Source organism: Microcebus murinus, chromosome 15 (genome assembly GCF_040939455.1).
Source record: "Microcebus murinus isolate Inina chromosome 15, M.murinus_Inina_mat1.0, whole genome shotgun sequence".
Taxonomy (NCBI): Eukaryota; Metazoa; Chordata; class Mammalia; order Primates; family Cheirogaleidae; genus Microcebus; species Microcebus murinus.
The window spans coordinates 44615514-44637440 of record NC_134118.1 but is presented as its reverse complement, the minus strand read 5'-3'; the positions used below and the strand labels follow the sequence as shown (position 1 = coordinate 44637440).

General features: G+C 39.8%; 1 protein-coding gene across 9 annotated transcripts in view; it reads right to left on the bottom strand.

Moving 5' to 3' along the window:
- INPP4B (inositol polyphosphate-4-phosphatase type II B) overlaps nucleotides 1-21927 on the bottom strand; it is a 687065-nt gene that overhangs the window by 244789 nt on the left and 420349 nt on the right. For all 9 annotated transcript variants that reach the window (XM_076010603.1, XM_076010604.1, XM_076010602.1 and 6 more), the window contains one exon: nucleotides 1145-1195. In XM_076010603.1, the coding sequence (XP_075866718.1) occupies nucleotides 1145-1195 (51 nt within the window). The remainder of the gene's footprint in view (nucleotides 1-1144; nucleotides 1196-21927) is intronic.

Below are 21927 nucleotides of genomic sequence, written 5' to 3'. Positions count from 1 at the left end.
CCCAGGCCAAGAGAGTGCTCACGCCTGTGTCTGTGCAGGCCTGAGGCTGGACCCTCAGGACCTGCTGAGCCCTCTGAAGGCCTGTCGATCCTGAGCACAGAGACTGGTGGAGGAAGTGACAGCGGCACAACAGGAGTCAGGCAGAAAACAAAGTGTAAAGGTTCACTTGTATCAAAGCAGTAACTTCACAGGTCCCCAGGAAGAGACAGGAAGTTTGTGTTGGGCATGAGGAGCATGCGCACACTACGCTTCTCCATCTTCTGCACCACCAAACACAGAGATAACCCCTGCTCTATTGACTCAACACACACTTTGGTGCCTATTTTTGGAGCACTCCCTCTGCGGGGTTGGGAAGTGGCTGCTGTCAATGAGAAAATGAGCAGTACCTAGTGCCGGGCTCTGCACACTAACTGGAAGAAGGTTGTCAAGTGCCCTGTAGGCTTTCAGGGATATTTCAAATAGCACTTTCAGTTGGCTCAGCCCCAGAGCTTCTCAGTCCCAATTTACTTCCAGACTTTTCCCACCTCTCTGAACACACAGATCGCAGGGATTCAGCCTGCTGAGCTATATCATTTAGGAGCTGCCACCACCTACTCTAGCCTTGTCTAAGCAGAAAGCACCTCTTGCTCTTCTTCCACTTTCTGAAGGCTGGAGATGTGATGTTCAGATGCAGCAGGAAAACCCCAGAAGGATTTTCCACCAATGGCCTGAACAGTGGTGGCAGCTTCTCTTTTGACCTTTGTTACAGTATTTAAGCGGCAGGAAGCAGAAGACATCACAGTTCTATGGCTGGTTCTCTTCCCCTTTCCTGAAGCGGTAGAGATCACGTCTGTAATTTCCCTAGCCTCCTGTTGGTCCAGGAATGTTGGCTCTGAATTATAATTCAGCTACCTGCAGGGTAATGTCTAGGCTCCTCTCTACCAAGCTGAACTAGATATGAATTTATTGGAGGATGATTTTTCAGGAGACAAGGAATGAATTCTATGCAACTCAGAAAATACATGACAGTGCCTCCTCAAATAGTCACACCCTGTTAATTTAACTCAATTTCACTTGTCAGCTACCAGGCAGGAGGCCAGAGAAAATCCAAAGGATTAACTTAGAAGCAATGCGTGTGCCTTTTGCAAACATATGAAACACTTACCCCGACTTCTGGTGGGGGATCTTTATGTTCAGGTAGGACACTGGTTCGAACCTATGGAGAAAAACAAAACATTTTCTATATAACTTTGGAATAGAAATTAGTGCAGAAGCTTCACACAAGTGTTTGGTTTCAATTTTGTCAATCCAGACTGTGTTAATCATTAATAAAATTACCTGTGTGCAACACCTGCTGCAGCACAATGAAGCTGGATTATTATTCCTAAACTTCCTTATTTCTTTAAAGAGGCAGAGTTGCCTGGATCCTCACCCCATCACTTCCTTATCAAATACAGACCTATACTGGATTTAGGCAGATCACCTTTAGTCTCCCAAAAAAAGCAATCTTCATTCAACATTCAAAGGAAAGGAAAGAGTTGGTGCAGGGAAAGTAATTCCATGCATGCTCAATAAATATTTATTCTCTGAATGAGTGTCCAAACCCACACTCTTCATAGGATACCTCTCCCACTTGAAAATTTTGGGCCAAATTACCAGATAACATCATTTGAATTCATTTGAAAAGTAATTCTCACTTGGGGGAAGGGGAATAGTGTACAACAACTGGTCCATCTGGGAAAGCTTTTCATGTAAGTGTTCCAAGTGAAATGTCAACTCTTTAGGTAATCAGTAGATGTATATCTTCTACTGAATGGTGATTCTCAACCCTGGTTGTGCATTAGAATCACCTGGGGGGCTTTTCAAACTCTTGGTGATCCTCACTGTCCCAAAATATTCTGAATCTAATGCACAGCTACTGGTTCTATGATTGTCTTAAGAAAAAATGTTTCAAATGAAAAAGAAAACTATGATTATCTTTTTCACAAGAAAAAACATCAAAAGTAAATCTAGCATGTCTTAATTTGAAATAAATATGAGATAAACAAGTTAGATGAATACAGAGCAACATACAAGCACACCCTATTTAACTGGAGAGCATCAGGGGGAGAAGGGAGGAATCCGAGAATGGCAACCCAGGAGCACTTGATGGACCAACATTTTAAGGGATCATTTTAACAAAAATCCCTTTGGGGGCACAGCAGCAAATTATACTTCTCTTAAAATCCCTTCAGTCTTGACATACCTGACTAGACCAGGGCAATTCTCCCAGGTTGAAGGGATGCTTATAATATCCTAATAATGGCAAAAGATTTGATTCAGCCCCTCATGGTCTGCTAATCTTTAACATAATTTCCATTTCCTTGAAAAAAAAACTTTGAGCCCTAGTAAAATGTACATTTTAACTTCTACCTTAACTCTCTTTCTTTGTTTCTTTATGATAGATCCAGCACTATCTCTCTTGCACAATTTGTCAGTCATTATAACTCAAAATTGTTCACCGGAGTACAAAATAAATGACAGGAGAGAGCCCAACAGAGTAAACAACACAATTTGTAGAACACAATCAACTCAGGATTGCATGACAGAGTGCTCACTAGCTAAGAGCATTTGCAGTTTGGTAGCTTCATTAACGGTCTTTGGCCCAGATGTACCATTCAGTCTCATTATCTGAAAGTCATTAGCTGGCCTCAAAGGATGAAGATACCACATATAAATAGTAAGATACAGTAGACATGTAGTCTATATATATGTGAACTATATATATAGTGTATATAAATATGAATTTTTTTCTCTCTGTATTATATATATATATATATGGTGTAATGGACTATACATACAGTGAATAAATATCCATACACATGCAACACATACATACATATGTGTGTGCATATATACATTATTTTAAGAAAATATTTGACAGTCTAATAACATTTTCCAAAAAAATATGCTTGAATTTACAAAGCCTTAAAAACGGTCAGAAATGAGTAAGGATCAACATATATACAACTGTATGAAATACTTGATGAGGATCATATATATATGTACATATATAAATATAAAACTATGTGATTTAATGTTGGACAAAAGTAGAAAAATTCTGACTATTCTTGTACCATGGTCCGTTAAACTAAATTTATATTAATTTTATAAATAGAACACTTATCTTCATAAATATGAATTAACTATGGAGGAAAAAGAAGATTTTTTATCCCAAAGTTGTTACATGAAAAAAAAAAAACTAAAGATATTCATGGACTAGCTTGCCATATCCAGTGTATGTGTGTGCATGTGTGAAGGAGAGAAAATGAGAGTCAGTGAGAGAAAAAAAAAACTTTACTTTTACTTTACATAATACAAGTACATGTATGTCACATTTTCCTATATTGAGGCATGTTTAAGCCACTAGCAGAGCTCCTGATTTAGAAAAACTGAAAGACAATTCCAAATTCTATATTTTATAAAGCTAGATTTTAATTCTAAATTCTGTAAAGTTAGATTTTCCCATGAAACATCTATTTAATCAGTATATATATATATACATATATATATATATATATTTCTAAAACCATACTACTGAAGTTATGGTATGTGGGTCACATGAATAACTAGTTCAGCTAGTTCAGCCTGTGAGTGTCCAGAGAAGCTTCATAGAAGAGGTAGTCTGGGTTTTGAAGGATGAGTACGAGTTTTAGGCAAGGAAGGATATGATAAAGTAAGCAGTGTGTTATGTAACAAGCACGTGTCCTAGACTTACAAGAGGGATCCATTGTGTTTAAGAAAGAGCGAGTATTCTGCTGATGCTATTCAGGCTCTGCAGGAAAGTGGCTGGAGTTTGGGGGAATAGGTTGGGACCATTTGCTGTAGAGGGCTACCTACCATGTTAATAGAATCAAAGTTTGATTCCATTTATTTATTTATTTATTCCAGCAACAGGAAATCAGGGAAGGCATTTGAATAGAGGGATGACATGATCAGAAGCCTTCAATAATTCCAATTCTGCCTCTGAGTCGGCTTGGAAGAGTTATTTACCCTTCTCAAGCCACCTTTCAGTCTTTTGTGTCAGTTATTTAACATGGGGTTAATAACAGAGCCCGTAAGTTGTGGTATTATAATCTCCAAAGCATGAGAAACAGCACCTAACCCAGAGAGAGAAGGAGAGAGGAAATGAGAGAGAGAGGGAGGAAGAGAGAAAATTAAGGAAGGTAGAGGAGAATAAAAGGAAGGAGAAAAGAAAGAAGGAAGGGAAGACAGAGGAAGAAAGTGAGGGGGACAGAGAGACAGGGAGGCAGGGAGGAAAGAGGAATATGTCACTGAAAAATAATAAACTCTGAACAGATTTAGATAAGACCTCTTGCTGAGGAGAGGATGAAGCAATGGCTGTCACTGCAGCATTTGGAATGTTCCAGTTCATGGACAATGTCATGCCTCCTGAGAATTACTAGCCTTCCTTAGGAATTCATTTTTCCTTTTTTGGTCTTCTCAGCAGTTCTTCTCCCTATTTTTCTTCACTATCCCCCTCCCTGTTGATTTCTGGAACATAAGAATGTCTTCCTTACTGCAAACTTAAAGTTCTTATAGCTTCCTTTTGTCTGGAATTTTGTGATACAAATAAAGCAAGGCAGAGCAACGACAGCAGCGACTATGTAGAAGATCACATTCTATGTTCCGTTTTTTTGTTTTTTTGTTTTTTTTTTGAGACAGTGTCTCATTCTTTTGCACAGGCTAGAGTGTCATGATGTCACCACCCTAGCTCACAGCAACCTCAAACTCCTAGGCTTAGGCGACCCTCCTGCCTCAGCCTCCCAGGTAGCTGGGCATGCACCACGATGCCCAGCTAATTTTTTTCTATAAATTTTTAGTTGTTAGGCTAATTTCTTTCTATTTTTAGTGGAGATGGGGTCTCTTTCTTGCTCAGGCTAGGCTCGAACTCCTGACCTCAAGCGATCCTCCGGCCTCGGCCTCCCAGAGTGCTAGGATTACAGCCACTGCGCCCAGCCTATATTCTATCTTGAACATTTCTTAAGGCTAGTGTAAAATGGATTTCCTTCCTTATCAACCTGAGAAGTTCAAAATTTTACTAACTAAACTTACCTTGGAAACAAAACAAAACAAAACCAGTCACATATAGTGAGTTATATTCATTCTTTCATTGAATCCCTATAGACTACTTCACAAAACTTAATTGTTCCCAAGCAAGAGGCTGCTTGGGCTCCCACTGCAGTGGCTGAATATGATACTTTAATGCTCAAATCCATGGAAGAAACACTTCTCAGACAGTCAATCTTGTCACAAAGAGAACAAGTGTTGCTGTCCCGAGGGTGGGGATGGCTGCATTTTTTTATAAGCGAGAATTTGAGAATGAGGCAGTGGGGCTGCCTGGCATGCTAGACTTTGTTGGGGATCCAGACCAGAGGAGGAGAAAGGCCACACTGCCCTGCATCTGCACACAGGGCTGGCAGTGCCTGGACCTCATGCAAGTGCATCTCCTCTTGGTAGGTGAGGAAGGAGTAACCTCTTGCAGTCTCAGCTGGAAGGCAGAAGGGAAGGAGTTGGTTATACATGGGAGCATCTCTAGGCAGGGAGACAGCCCAGATCCTCTTCCAAGTGTATTGTCATACCTGGTAATCTCTCTGATAATGACTGTGTCATTAAAGCACATTCTTTTTTTCCTAAAACAAGGGTTGCTCTACTTCTTTATGTATCTCACATTAGAATATATAATATCATCACATTTTTTTTGTTCTACTTGGAATGAGACACATAACTGCCTTAATATCCAAACATATGAAAACCTGACTGGGACAGAAATGTTTAGCCCCCTTCTATAATATGAATTTTCTGGAAGGAAGCTGCTCAGTCAGGGTTATATATCCTAGGATCCCTTGCACCCAAGTGTAGCCATGTAACTAGTTCTTGTCAATGAAATGTGTGTGCAGGTGATGTTTGATGTATCCAAGCTGGATTTTCCAGAAATGGATATAGTGTGCTCTCTCCAACATCTCTTTCTTCTTCCAAATGGCCAGAAGTAGAGGAGTCCAGTCCTTAGGTGATGGCAGAGCTGCACCTGGGTCCCAAAATGACTACACAACAGAAAGCTGTCTACCAACTGTCACTACCAGTATTAGACTATTAAATGCCTGTGTTACTTTTCTACTGGTGTGCAAGAAATTACTACAAACTTAGCTGCTTATAGTAACATCCACTTATTCATCCACAGTTCTGTAAGTCGGAAGTCCAGGCACGGTATGTCTAGGTTCTCCACTCAGGTCTCACAAGGCTGAAATCAAGGTGTCATCTGGCAGTGTCCTCATTCAGAGGCTTTGCTAGAGAAAGATGCATTTCCAAGCTCCCTTAGGCTGTTCTCAGAATTCAGTTTCTTGCAGCTCCAGAACTGAGGTCCTCATTTTCTGGATGATTCTCCCCAGGAGGCTGCTCTAAACTGCTAGAGGCCACTCACCTGCATCCCTTACCAGGTGATCTCCTCCATCATCAGATCCAGCAACAGAGAATCTTGTTGGCATCAAATCTTTCTTGCACTTCTGTTTTCAGGAAGAACACACTCTTTTTTAAAGGCTTACCTGATTCGGTCTGGCTATCCTCTGATGATCTCCCTGTCTTATAATCAACTGAGCCATTTAATATAACCTAATCATGGGAGTAAATGCCACCATCTCACAGTTCCGGGGAATATGCAAGGATGTACACCAGGGAGTGGTAATTTCAGGTGCCATCTTAGAATTCTGCCTATCACAGTGATCAAGAAATAAACTTCCCTTGTGCTAAGACACTGAAATTTCGTTGTTTACATTTGTTTTAGCAGCTAACATAATTTAGACCTTCCATTTGTTTTAACTGAAATTTTGGATTTAGCATGTGGTTATAAGGAAATAAAGCAAAATAGCTACTATTAAATCTAAGTCACTACTTTTAGGCCAGCAAACATGCATTAAGCACTTATTATGATTCAGCCACTATTACAAGCACTGGCAATCTCGGAGAGTAAGAGATTAAGAAGACAAGGTATTTTTTGCCCAGAGGCAATAACAATTACATGGTAAGAATCAAAATATCTAAGAATAATGGCTAAGAATCTGCAACTGTCTAAAACCTTTCAGCTAGTCTTCAATAAAGACTTTCTTTCCAGGCCGGATGTTGTAGCTCACAACTGTAATCCTAGCACTTTGGGAGGCCAAGCAGGGAGGACTGAGGATTGCTTGAGCCCAGGATTCAAGACCAGCCTGGGCAATAGTGAGACATCATCTCTATAAAAAAAAAAAAAAATGAAAATTTAGCTGGGCACAGTAGCATATATCTGTAGTCCCACCTACTCAGGAGGCTGAGGCAGGAGAATCTCTTGAGCCCAGGAGTTGGAGGCTGCAGTGAGCTAAGATGATGCCACTGCATTGTAGCCCAAGCAACAGAGCAAAACTCTTGTCTCAAAAAAAAAAAAAAAAAAAAAAGAAGAAAAAGAAAAAGATTTCCAATTGTTTAATTTTTGTTTTGCTTGAAGAAAATGAGGACCCCAGGCATCAGTATTTTTTAAGGCTCACTTTCTACTTGATACCAATAGGCAGCCAAAGTTTAAGAAGTACTGCTCCAGAATAAATGGGTGAATAAGTGTGAACCTCATAAACTAGCTCCGAATCCTATCAGAAATCTCAAAAATATATTGTACAATGGTTAAGACTTGAAATACAGCTCCCTTTGAAGAAGACACACAAAAAAGTTAACAGAATCTCAGACCTGAAAGGGATTGTAGCCACATTTAGGTGATTTTCCTAAACATCCTAACTTTAGAGTGCATGCTCACCACCTGCAGCTGGTCTGCAGCTGCTCATGAGCATGGTCTCCAGATCTTCCCCTAGGAGATGGTAAGAAATGCAGGATCTCAGGCTGACTTCAGACACACTGAACCAGTCTTCGTTTTTGATCCGGTTCCCAATTCATTTGTATGTTCATTAATGTTTGAGAAGCTCTGGTTTAGAAGAATGCTTATGAATGAAATGGATCACTAATGAGAATGGTAGATATTTATTTGCATATAAACATGCCCGAAATAAGCAATGAGCTTTATTATTCTGATTATGAAAATATTCAGTATTTTTTCAAGGGTCAAGAACCTGTAAAGCTCCAGACAACATCTTCCAGCAGAGAGTGCCCCTTTCCTTTGTGAGGCAAACAGTGGGTGAAGTGGAAGGAGGCTGTACTCTTCAATCAAGTCAGAGATTGATCTGGGAGAGAGCCAGGCTGGAATTTTGGTAAGACTCAGTGTGGTGGGCTGAATTGTGTTTCCCCAAAATTCATGTTGAAGCCCTGACTCCCAACTACCTCAGAAAGTGACTGTATTTGGAGACAGGGCCTTTAGAGAGGTGATTAAGTTAAAATGAGCTTAGTGTGGGCCTGGCTTGGGGAAAACTCTCAAACTGTGCATTCCTCTAAATTCCACATTAACACAACAATCATCATCAACAGAGAAGGTTTCTGTGACCAAACAGGGGGGTTTTTCTCCACACACCAAGCAGTGTATACCTTATGCCAGCTGGGTATTCTGTAATTCAATTTCTATACTACCTACTCAGAGATACGTCAGATCCCACAGGGTGAGGGCCAAGTTCCCCAAATTACCTTCCACCTTCATAAACCTCTGGAACTTCTGACTGACTGAGTTCAAGTTGGGGGTCCCACGACCCCCTCCCTCTTTGAGTTTCATTAATTTGCTGGAGCACCTCACAAAACTCAGGGAAACACGTTTACTGGTTTATCATAAAGGGTATAACACAGGATACAGCTGAAGAGAGCATAGGGCAAGATATGGGGGAAGGGGGAGCTACCATGCCCTCCCCAGGCATGCCTCCCTCCAGGGACCTCCACGTGTTTGCCTATCAGGAAGCTGTCTAAACCTGTCCTCTTGGCTTTTTCTGGACAACTGTCTGAAATGTGATTAGCCTTCAGGGTATGAGGCGGGACCTTCCCTGGAATGAGGGTCTTATGACCCACGATCAGAAAGGTGGGGGATGCCAGAAAGATTCTGTTTCCTGACACCTGCTCCTGAGGCCTAACATACCCAACATTATAACAAAAGACTGTAACAAGGGGTATGGGAGGTATGAGCCAGCAACCGAGGAGAAACATCAATATATGTATAAAACAGCACAGTCCCTAATCCAATATAACCCATGTCTGCATAAGAAGGGGAAGAGACACCAGGAAAGCTCATGCCCAAAGGGAAGACCTGTGTGAAGAAGGCAGCAACAGGGTGGTCCTCTGCAAGCCAAGGGGCGGGTGCGCTCAGAGGAAGCTGACACTGCCAGCACCTTGATCTTGGACTTCAAGACTCCAGAACTGTGATAAAACTGTTAGGTAGATAGCAAGGGATCTTGGGTCTCCTAGGGATGAAAGTGGGTGCTGCTGCGATTCACCCCTACAATGGGCTTTCAGAAAGTCTCAGGGGAGATCTGCAGGTGCAGTAAGACTCAGCTCATGCAACTCCCAACTGTCCAATCAAAGTGGTTCCATGGTGACATCTGAGCCACTAGAGAGGTTCCAATCAGGCATTATAAAACAAGATTCAGACCATAAGCAACCACTTTTTTGCCCTTCCTTTTGCTCTACCTTCACTGCGACAGTGGGTCAAGTTGTCCTATGTAGCGTATGCACCATGCTCTGTAAACCTATATCTTGCTCTCGCCCTATAATCCTATTTTTCTCTCCTCAATAAATCTCATTTTCATGCTTGCCTTACTTTGGTGTGTCTGGTCATTCTTTGGCCATAAGTACATCAAGAACAAACATTTCAGACTAAAACCTGACAAAACAACTTTCTGTTTAAGCCACCCAGTCCGAGATATTTGTTATGGGCTGCCCAGAGAGCTAAGACACTCATTTTACCTGTATTGTATGATGTGGCCCTCCAGGACTCTCAGCCAAGAACCTGGCTGGTCTTTGCTTCTCATCCCTGACAGAGTGTAGGAGACTCTCCAAGGTTTCAGTATAGCTCCTTAAAATTGTGCCCTACACAGCCTCAAAATCTGAGTCCCCTTTGGTCTCAAAATCTATCATTCCAGTGACACATGAAAACCAGAAATTCTTCTGAGTTCTCCCTCTGCCAGCTGCTGCCTTCTGTCTGGCAAAGCCTTGATACTCAGACTTCCTGCTACAGGGAGTCTCTGTGAGTGCCCCCAGGTAAAAAAAAATGGCTTTTTAGTTCCTCAGTGTCAACTCAGAACTCCCTCTAGGGCATCTCTTGCCCGCTTTCAGTTTCTCTCTCTGATTTCCTAAACACTGTGAAACAGTGGGAGTTTTTACTCTGGGTTTTATAAGCTTTTGGCCTGGTTCTTTAGCATCCTGGAAAGAGTGAGAATTCAGCAAGTCCCTTCTGAGAAAAAAAAAATGGCAACATACTTAAGGCCCCTGAAGTCTCCATTTCTCACTTTATGCAATGCAACTACTGAAAGCTTTTCTGATTTCTCTTTCTCCAACCAGCCTGTTGGAACAAACCTATTTCTAGGCAAAGGCCTATTCCTCAGCCCACTCTCAGAGTCAGGAAATGCCCCTAGATGAAAAATCATGGTGCATGATAGCTCAACATTGAACAGTCCTCCTTTTTCTGGAAACGCAGTCTATCTAGTTGTTTTTGCTTCCAAAGCTTGACGGTGCTTTCAAACATATGATTTTATAATCTGTCTGGTTTTTTTTTTCTGAGGTGTTGTCAGAGGGAGCATGGCTTGCCCTGCCTACCACATCCTACCCAAACTGACCTTCTTAGTATCCAAAAGTTATTAGAAAGATAAGGAATCCTCCAAACATGAAGTTAAGGGATGAAAGATTATATTCAACAGAGCATAGATAAATGTGATTGGAGAGGGAATAATGCCAGTATATGTTGGTCTGTCTACTGAGTTAAGTTTTTGATAAAACAGTTACAAATGCATAACTACAGGTGGTTCTTTTGGCAAAAGTAGAGTTTACCTGGAAGCCTAAACATCATCCAGAAATGATTCAACAATATTGAGTGTGATATACCGTCTTGGTCTTTACTAGGCAAATGTGATCATCTTTCAAACGTTAAAGCATGCTATACCAAATTACATACACAAGAACATTCTGTAGACCTCCAAGTCAAAAAGAAATAATAGTTAAGACAAATATAAGCACTCTTTCAGTTTGGATGCTCTAACCTAAGGTAACACCACAGCCCTCTAGTCACATGGGTACCTTTATGTTTAATTGGTGTCTCTTTAACACTTCTAATTTCTCTATATGAATGTGCCATTATACCAGTCATACAGGAATCATGTGGTTCTTTAGGTTAATGGTGACTGCAAATGTGGCTCCAGAGTCATATAGCTCTGAGTATCCCTGACATTACCCACATTTTATTCCATTTCCCTTTCCAACTATTACAGATATCTATTACAGACAGGTGAAAGAATATTGAACAGAAAAATATCTATAGACATACCCTTCCTTTGTCAGAGATTTGCTGAAAGATACACATGCTACTGAAAATAAGAGATGCCAACACTGAGGTTTGGTTTTTATGGAAATCAAAGAGGTCTCGCTACAACTGTTCTGAGAGTAAACCATTCTGCCCTACATGCTGTTTACTTCTGGATCTTCCCAGAAGGAACAGTGGAGGCTGGGAAACTAGCATATGGCAGACCCCATTAGTTTCCCTGCACCATGCGTATGAGCCAAGTCCTTTCCCGTGCACTTACCTAAAGCAAAAAGGACAAACCTCTACAGAGCTGTACAATTCAAGACAGACAACAAATTTCCTTTAAGTGTTAAGAGATGCTTAGATATTTTTAAAATGGATATAAAAAAAAGCACTTTGCACTGCAAAAACACAATCTAAAAGTGTGTTTTATAGGCACTAAAGACAATAACTGAGAACTGGCTAAACATCTATTCTTCATAAGCTGAGAATTCCATTCCTGCTGACTCCCAAAGCCTCATACCAGTATATAATTAACATATGAAATATACAGAGAGCTCAATTAAGATCTCATGTATTCTACATTAGCAATTTGCTATCAGGTCAAACCTCCAGAATTGCCTCTGTCTCCCTTTCTCTCCTTTTCTATCCCCTCACAATACAACAATAATTATACCATCATTCTGACAAGTGGAAAATGGTATTAGGGCTAATCCATTATCCTCAGCATTAGACCTGTATGGAATATCTGCTACCCTAGAAACTTTGTACCCTTGAAAGAAATACTATAAAGCTTATAGTTGATAAGTATGAATAAGGGAAGCAAGGAAATAATAATTATACTGAATGTTTGGGTTCTTTCAGGGACACATGTGTTACTTGTATTATCTCATTTAATTCTTATAGTTCTGTTGTGTTGTATTATTTTTGCTTTGTCCATTTTACAGATGAGAAAACTGGGCAAAGCAATTGGAAGTAATTGTCCAGGGTCACTTCTAACAAAGCGCAAGTTGCAGATTAGACACTAAACCGTCTGCTTCCAAAGTCTGTGCCCCTTCCAAGGCAGTGTGCCTCTGCAGAGCCCAGACTGATGGTGACTTTAATTGTCTTCCCTAGGGCTGCTTAATGAGAGTTTTAAAACGCAAAAATCTATTAGCCTCAGGGAATAGAAACAGACACAATTTATCACAACACCAGACTCAAAAACACCATCGTTAGGTATTAACAGCCCCCAATTAAGACCACAGTCAAGAGTTAATGAACAAGCTATTAGAGAGAAAACAGTAATATCAACAGAAGCAAATGTCTATTAATCTGTTGCTCACTGAAAATCATTAGTCCTAACAATAGAAGACTAAATAATTTCTAGGTAGCTTTAAAACAAAACCATGGTGACATTGCTAAGGATTCTAGATCATTTACAACCTGGACTTTGGTAACTGTAGTCAAAAGAAAATCACCACGCCACCCACCAAAGCAATTTATTTATATAATCAACCTATGAAGTATATTGTTTAATGAATTGGACAAAATGAAGATATATGAGGACATGGAGTAGAGGGGCTTTCAATGTAGCTATCCAATGACGTGTTCTGTTTGTCTTCAGGCAAAAATGGGATAACTGTAGTAGCTCTACTCTACCATCACAATATTTTCTTTCTCTGTGAAATTCTACCAAAGCATCTAATAGTTTGATCAATGGTTCTCAACATTGACTGCATATTAGAATCACTCGAAGACGCTTTAAAAAATGCTCATGTTGTTATCAAAAGTTCAGCTCCCAAAGTGCATCAGAAGAATGAGGACAAGTGGTTTGAAGAGAAGGAGAAAGAAGTTTATTAATCTGCCAGCAAATGAGGTGGCTGGAAGACTCCCATCTCAAAGTACCAACATCCTCCTTCTGAGCAGAAATACAGAGCTTTTAAAGGTTCTAATGAATCCTATTTTTGCCTAAGACAATCTCATGACCTCCACTTGCATTCATCCCATCTTCTGTTAAGAAAATCTTGTTACCTCCACCCAGATCAATCTCATCTTTGGCTAAGATTGTCTCGTTGGCCTCTGTCCAGACAATTCCCTTGAGCCATCTTCTTCAGCACAAAGAACAAAAGACATTCCTCTGCCCCTCCTGATCACTGGCCCATGGCAGAGATGCAGGTCCTAGTTCTCCAAAAGGAGTGGAAGATGTTTTAGAGGGACATAAAACATTTTTGCTGTTTTTCTCAAGCCATTTCTTCTGTTACATACTCCTCCCTGTCAATATTGCCCTTCCATATTTATGGGAGGAGGGATAACTACTCTGTTAAAATAGCAGAGCCCTATTTTAATGGGGCTATTCTAATCACATGGATTTTTTTCCCATTGCTTTCCCTTTATACTTAATCTTCAAAACAACCTCGTTAGAAAACAGAGGCCCAACCTCAGACTTTAAGAAACTTTCAAGATTAAAAAAAAAACCAACAAAAAAAACCCTGAAAGCTAAGTAACTTTCCCCCCAGGTTCTGTGATTAATGAGTGACATGTTTTGACTTGATCTGCTGTATTCCAAAACCAATGCCTTTAACCCCTCTGCCATGTAGCCTACAGATTAAGGCCAAAATAATAGTACAAGTACAAGTCTACTACACACAAAAAACACTGAAGGGGAGTTAAAGCAGAGTTCCCAGTTTCCCTGCAGCAGAGGGAATTGTGATCCAGGCATCCTAAACAGGAACTAGAGCCATGTCACTTCTCCAAGAAACACTGTATGCGGTGGCCCTGGCCTACTGCATGACTAACTCAGTATTGTCATAAAAGAGCAAAGTTATTAAATCCAATGTTGTGAATTCTTTTGAGGAAGTGAATAAGGATATGTAGCAATGTTTCTACAGGAAAGATGTATTTGAAGTTTCAAAAAATGAATTTGCAAAATTGAGAACGCACTTTCATTAAGTTGTTTTACTATAATAAACCAGATGCACACTGAACCCTGTTGAGTCCACGCAGATAGCGGGTCAGACACGAATTACCCACATTTCAAATTATAGGTCGGCATTTCTTAAGTGTGATGCAGTCAGAAGCTCTGCAAGGTCAAAACTATTCTCATAATAATACTCAAATAGTGTTTTTGTTTTTCACTATCATTCATTCACCAATGCACAGTGGAATTTTCCAGAGACTGCAAGACATGTGATATCACAACAGATGCATATGAAAGCTGACATGACAATGCATGTCTTTCCTATTGATAAGACATTAAAGAGATTTGCAAAGATGAAATGCAATGCCACTTTCTTGGTATATATTTTATTTTTTTTTTTGGTTTTCCAAAACACAATTTTGAAAAACATGCATCATTTAACATATATTTGGTTCATTATTTGTCATTTTAAATGAATTTTAAAATTTCTGAGTTTTAATTCCTAATGTGGGAAATACCTGTAGTTACTATAACCCATATAAACAGTAGCTCTTTAGCATTCTTGATAAATTTTAAGAATGTCAAGGGGTCCTGAGAACAAAGGTTTGAGAAATACTGCTACAGGTAAGCCTCAACATTGGGCCAATCTTAACCTTTCTAAGAAGGCTTCTGCCTCATAGGTTTTTTTTCAGAGGTGGATGTGATGTTTCCTATAATCCCGATAATTCAGCTACCCTGAGCCCCTATGGTTCCCTGACCTCTCCTTGCTTTCTCCTCCCTCTGTGTCTTTGCATGTGCTGAACTGTCCTTGTAAGTGCAAAGAATACTGTCATGAATAAGGAATAATCACTTCATGGACTATATTCTAGCATTAGGAAGAGATAGAACATATAAAAATGGATAAAGTAGGTAAAATATTTAAATAGGATCATGAAATAAAGTGTAACTAGGTGGGAGTACTTTACCTACAGTGTGAGGGTGGGTTTCTCTGAGCAGGTGACTTTGCTTATGACCTGCATTATGAAGGAGCCAGCTCAGAAAAAAATAGAGAACAGTATCATAGACCAAGGCAGCACCAAGTGCAAAGGCCCTGAGGCCAAAGTAGCTGGAGAACCAAAGTGAAAGAAGTAGGAGGTTCGGTTGAAGAAAGTCAGGGCTCTGGTAACATAGAATGTATATTGTAATTACAATGGGAAACTGTGGCCAAAACTTTGAGCCAAAAAGTGATGTGATCCTTTTCGTGCTTGGCTTTAAAAACAGTACTCTGATATGTGGGGACAGACTGCAAGAGGGCAAGAGTTAGAAGGCTAAGCAATGGGGAGCCATTTATAAATTAGAGTTCTATTACCATTACTCTACTATTTAAACCATTACTCTCCTTTTTCTAGAGTCAGGATCAAGCTAGGTATGTAGGTTGTACAATTGTCATTGGGTAGCCACGAGTTGTTTCCAAATATTTATAGAAAGCACTTTGATACTGACAGAGAAATAAAGTCAGTGTGTAAATTCCCTCTAAGTATAATTACATTCATCTATGAGGATATTACCGCTCAACTGGTCACAAGGATATTTATGGATTAATAATTATGTAAATAAATTTAGTGCTAAATAATACATGATGTACTATTTACCTTGTAAATATGAAAGAATAGCACAGCTTTTGAAATCAAAGAAAATTCAGAAGAGGCACACTAACATAAAGTATGAGGGAATTCAATTACCTGGAAAGAATTTATGAGCAAGCTGAGTGATAATAACAAAATTATAATTACTAATAAAAGCCCCGTGAATAAGATTGCTTATGGATGGATTCAGCCCTTCTGGAAGGCACCTGTGGCAGTAGTACATAGAAAATATATTCGTTGTTACTTTTCTGCATTTGAACCATATCAGTAAGCAATGATTCAAAGATCTATGAATAGCAAATAATGACGCATGTATGGAAGAGTACAAAATGGAAAAACAGAGCCTTCACTTTTTAAACCAACCTCCTACTTTCTAGCACCAGAGGCCTATTAACAGGACTTCTGAAAAGCATCTTTCCATGTGGGCACAATTCTGCACATCACTTGGCCTGGACTAAAATGCATCTGGGAAATCCATCTCTAGGTGCTTAAAGTTGCAAAACATTCTTCATCTGCACTCGAGCAGTAGCTGCCTGTGAGATGGGTCTTTTACTTTAGAATCAAACTTTTTTCTGTCTTTTTTACAAAGTGTACTGGCAGTCAGAACCAGAGATACACACACACACACACACACACACACACACACACACACACACACAAATATATTCAATGAAGCAATGCAATTCCATTAAACTATAACTATTTAACAAATGCCAAAATATTGGTATTCCTTTAAACCATTCAAAAACTTTTATAATATATCTTCTCAGATGTTTAAGGACTTTAGTGTCTCAAGGAAACTAAGTTTGAAATATAGAAATTAAGCATTTAAAATTGTTAACAGTTGGAGTGCCTTTTTCATTCGTAATGCATATTTTATGCTTAAAGTGGACTTTCCATATTCTTGTTGTCTCAGTGCTGAAAGAGTGGACTAAATTGGAGCTATTGGGTTCAGACATTTTATTTTATTTATTTGTTTATTTTTAAATAAGTATCAACCTTGGCATAGAGATCCAGGCACTTTAGAGGAAACTATTTAAAACTAGTGGCCAGACACGGTGGCTCACACCAGTAATCCTAACACTCTGGGAGGCCAAGGCGGGAGGATCTCTTGAGCTCAGGAATTCAGGACCAGCCTGAGCAAGCGTGAGACTTTGTCTCTACTAAAAATAGAAAAATTAGCCAGGCATGGTGGCACATGCCTGTAGTCCCAGCTACTCTGAAGGCTGCGGCAGAAAGATCACTTTGGGGTTGTAGTGAGCTACGAGGACCCCATGGTGACAGAGCAAAACTCGTTCTTAAAGAAAAAACAAAACAAAACTAAACTAACTGCACTAAGCAATGTCCACTCACAGGAACTGGAGAAACAAGGAACGTTTTCATAAATTTGTCCTATCAAAAGTTGTACTTTTATATTTTCCACTTCCTAAAGTGAATTTTTCATTGATGCTGTAAGGAAGAAATTTTAAAACATTCTCAGTAAGGGTGCTCCTGATTTGCACTGACCAGATGAAACCACAGGTGAAGGAAATTCAGGGGATTTAATCTCATTGTGTGGAATGGGATTCTGCCTTTCAGGAGAGTGGTAAGCAGGTAATTATCTAACAATTGCTTCTTAGAGGATGGGGGTGGGATGAGCTATCATTTATGGTGTGTGCCAGTTTCTGTGGTGTACATACTCCCTCCCAGGCCCATATCCAGGTACTGAATTGGGAGCACTGACCAAGGGGATGGAAAGAGATGCATGGGATCAGCTCTCCAAGGCTGGTACAGCAGGCTCCAGCATACACCACCGTCAGATGACTTTGGAGATGTGTTTGGGCAGAGATGTTTGAGATCCAGGTCTACATCAGATCTTGGAATATCGTGAGCCTGGCTACAGGTAGCACAGGCATCCATTCCAGAAAGAACTTAGTATGCTACTGTCAACTGATGAAATGACGAGGTTCATAAATTTGGAGAGGAGAGCTTTATTTCTCATAAAGGGAGGCAGCCCGTAAGGAGGCCATTCTGATAGACTGAGAAGCAGAGCCTCAGGCCAGAAGTTAAAAATACATACTTCAAGGGAACAGTATGGGGCACAGGAATTCATGCTAAGTGGAGTGGCTGATAAATACTTAGCAAGCTACAGAAGGAGTCATGAATAATTATGAAAGCAGAAACATACATGTGTGCAATTAAGCTCCAAGTCCCTTCATGGGGTCCATGTTCAAAGAGTGGTGGCCTTAGCATGATCCAAGGTTGGAGTTTTTGGCCCTCTGATGTCAAAAGGTGAAGCAGCATACACAAAACCCTCTCTGCACATCCTCCCTAGACTGGTTAGAACCACTCCATGGCTGGTGATCTCTTATCAGGAAAGAGTGCTCAGCTGTGATGCCAAATCCATAAAAGGGGAAGAGCAAATCAGAATCATAAGAATGGTTTCTGCTTAGCCCTTAGGGAAGAAAGCTTGATGGCTGTTATCAAGGGAGAGGGTATAATGAGGTATTTCTGACCTCCCAACCCCCTCATGGCTGGGAACTCAGTTTTAAGGTTTCTGGGTGGGGGATTCCCCTTGGCCATAAAGAAGGGATCCATTTAATTGGGGGGGCTTAGAATTTTATTTTAGTTCATGCAATCAATAATTTAAAGATAAAATCACCTGTAGTATCACATGCCAAATGATAAAAGACCATGTCTCTGAAACCAATGACTTTTTTCTTTTTCTTTTCTTTTCTGCTTTTTGTCAGAGATAGGCCCAGGCTGGCATGCAATGGCACAATCATTGCATCATAGCTCACTGCAGCTTCAAATTCCTGGGCTCAAGCAAAACAACCCTCCTGCCTCAGCCTCCTCGGGTAGCTAGGACTACAGGTGTAAGCCCTCATGCCCAGCCCTGAACCAATTATTTTAATTAGGCTTAAACTCAATGGAATTTAAGTGTCTGTCTAGGAGGTGACCAGCACTGTCAATCAGATTCCCAGTAGTTGCCGAGGAATTCTTTTAAAACCAATGGAAACTTTGGTCATGGGAAAGAATCATACTCACACCAAGAATCTGGTTTACCAGAATTGGTCTCATGACATGTCTGGGCTCCAGGGTCAGTTTTAAGTGCCCTGGCAGCTAGTACTGGATACTTCAAAATTTTCTCTATCTTTGGAACTTATGATTGTCATCCTCACACGCCACAGATCATGTCATGCATCAATGTTTAGAAAAGTACTCTTACAGAATGTACCACAAAGCTAGGAAAAAAACCTGAGTTTGTTAGTGCATCCTCTAGCCCATAAATAGGCTCATAACCAGGACTTCTAGATTAGAGCTAAACTCAGAAAATCTTCCAGTAAGGAATCTTAGAAATTTGCTCCAATTAAGTCAACAGAGGCTTCTTTAAGTGTATTAACAATGCAGACAACGTTGCCTCCTTAAGAAAGCTAATTTTTAGTACAGCTGTCTTGTATAACTTTAATTTTAAAGCTTATTCCAAACCATGCTACCTAATATGATAGTCTGTGCTTATACTACACTATGTTGCTTGTTTCAGGGACCTCAGCTGATTGTACTTTAAAAAAAATAAGGAAAGAAATTGATAACAGTATAATGGGACTTTTTATTTTTGTTTTTTGGTTTTTTGAACTTTAAAATAAAAAAAACTACAGTTAGACATCTAGTACAGGTTTTATAATAATTAGATTACTAACCTTCATGAACATGTCAGTAGCCATGAAAAGAGCAATGGAACAGAAAAGTATTAAATGCTATGGAAGAAATAAAAATATTTTACACCACAATGTATTTCTTTGACATATTTTGAAATGTCTGTCAGATGGCCAGCAAATCAGATAGCCCTGCAAAGCTGTCTCTTTTGGGAAAATTTGCATCTGTAGAGAATCTGCCTGGATGCAGCCAGGCCTTCCCTTGTCCAGACCTAGGAAAGATTAACTGGGAGTCTGACACCTTTAAAAGTCCAGAGAAACATTTACCATCTACTCTTTCTGAAAGCTGCTACCTGTGAAATTTCATCACCATCACATGACAGTTTTGCTCTTCCCTCCCTCCCCTCATCTGGCCTCAATCCAAGCCCCCATTCTTTCTGTAACCTCAGGATGGTATATAAAGCTTCTGTACCCCATTGCGGGGTAGGGTAATCACTCTGTGATGCTCCCTGTCTATATATTAACACATTTTGTGTGTCTTTTCTCCAATGAACCTGCCTTTTGTGAGTTGATTTTTCAGTGAACCATCAGAGGGCAAAGGGGAAGTTTTCTTCTTGGCCCCTAAACATTTTTAAAGCAAAACAAAAATACTTCTTAATGACCTTGGGGAATGAGTAGGTAAACTACATATATCTCATAGTTTCTTTATCCATTCATCCATCAAAGGATGTTTCTGCATCTTGGGTATTGTGAATAATGCTGCAATGAACATGGGCATGCAGACAGCTCTTTAAGATACTGATTTTGGTTCCTTTGGATATATACCCCAAAATGGGATTGCTGGGTCATTCAGTAGTTCTATTTTTAATTTTTTGAGGAACTTCCATACTGTTTTCCATACTGGCTGTATCAATTTATATTTCCAATCAGAGTACACAAAGGTTCCCTTTTCTCCATGTCCTTGCCTATACTTATTTCTTGTCTTTTTGATAATGGCCATTTTAACAAGTGTGAGATGGTATCTCCTTGTGGTTTTAATTTGCATTTCCCTGATGATTAGTGAAGCTGGACACTTTTTCTGTACCTGTTGGCCATTTGTATGTCTTTTCTGGATAAATGTCTCATCAAGTCCTCTGCCCTTTTTATTTTATTTTTTATCATTTTTTTTGAAATAGTGTCTTGCTCTGTTGCCTGGGCTAGAGTGCAGTGGTATCATCATAGCGCACTGCAACCTCAAACTTCAAGGCTTAAGTGATCTTCCTGTCTCAGCCTTCAGAAGAGCTGGGACTACAGGCAAAAGCCACCACACCCAGCAAATTTTTCTATATTTTATAAAGATGAAATCTCCCTCTGTTGCTTAGGCTAGTCTCAAATACCTGGCCTGAAGTTATCCTCCTGCCCAGCCTCCTACAATGCTGGGATTACAAGCATGAGCCATGCCCCCAGCCCCTCTGCCCCCTTTTAAATTGGAATAATTGTGTTTTTTGTGATTCAGTTGTGAGTTCCTTACATATTTTGGACATTAACCCCTTATCAGATATATAGTTTGCAAATATTTTCTCCAATTCCATAGGTTGCCTTTTCATTTAGTTGATGATGAACTGCCTTTAAATACCAAATGGATAAATTCTTTAGGAAGTAACCACACCCATGACAAACACTCCCCTGAAAACCAGCTAGAATTTTGGCCTTCTAAGACCTTCCAAGAATAAAGCCTATAACTCAGGAAGGCTGGCTAAAGCCTTGTCTGCTACTTCCTGAGAAAAAATACAGGAAAAAAAAAAGTACAAATATCTCTGAGGATCCACAAATTCCCAAAGCAGCTGGAGGAGTTATAAAAAGAAAGGCATTTCACCATTTCCATGGGAGCTTCTTCATTTCTCCCATTTTCTTTATTAATAGTGACTCAGATTAAACCCTTCAATAACAAAAACAAAAAATCTCACGAACTGCTTCCTAACATTTATTTGGGGTACAGGATGCCTTTCTTCCCTAGCTGTAGCTCTGATCCTGTTATTTTTCTAGTCCAAACTACCTTGAGTTTACCTCTCACCTTATTCCCTCAATTTTCCTATCCTTTAGAAATTAGCCATTAATATGAGCATCAATTTTATTCCTCATAACCCCAAACTCCTTATGTATACTTTAAAGATACCTTTGCTTTCCAGGTGCTGGAAGGAAAGAAATAATGGTACAAGTTTAATGAATACCTACGGTATATTCACATTTTCTGTTAAGCTACTCATGTTTCAATTCTCAAACATTTTAAACTCATGTTTAAAATGCAATCTGAAATTTAAAAACAGTGCCACTAAACACCCTAGGAGATGGAGTCAATCATCAAACAGC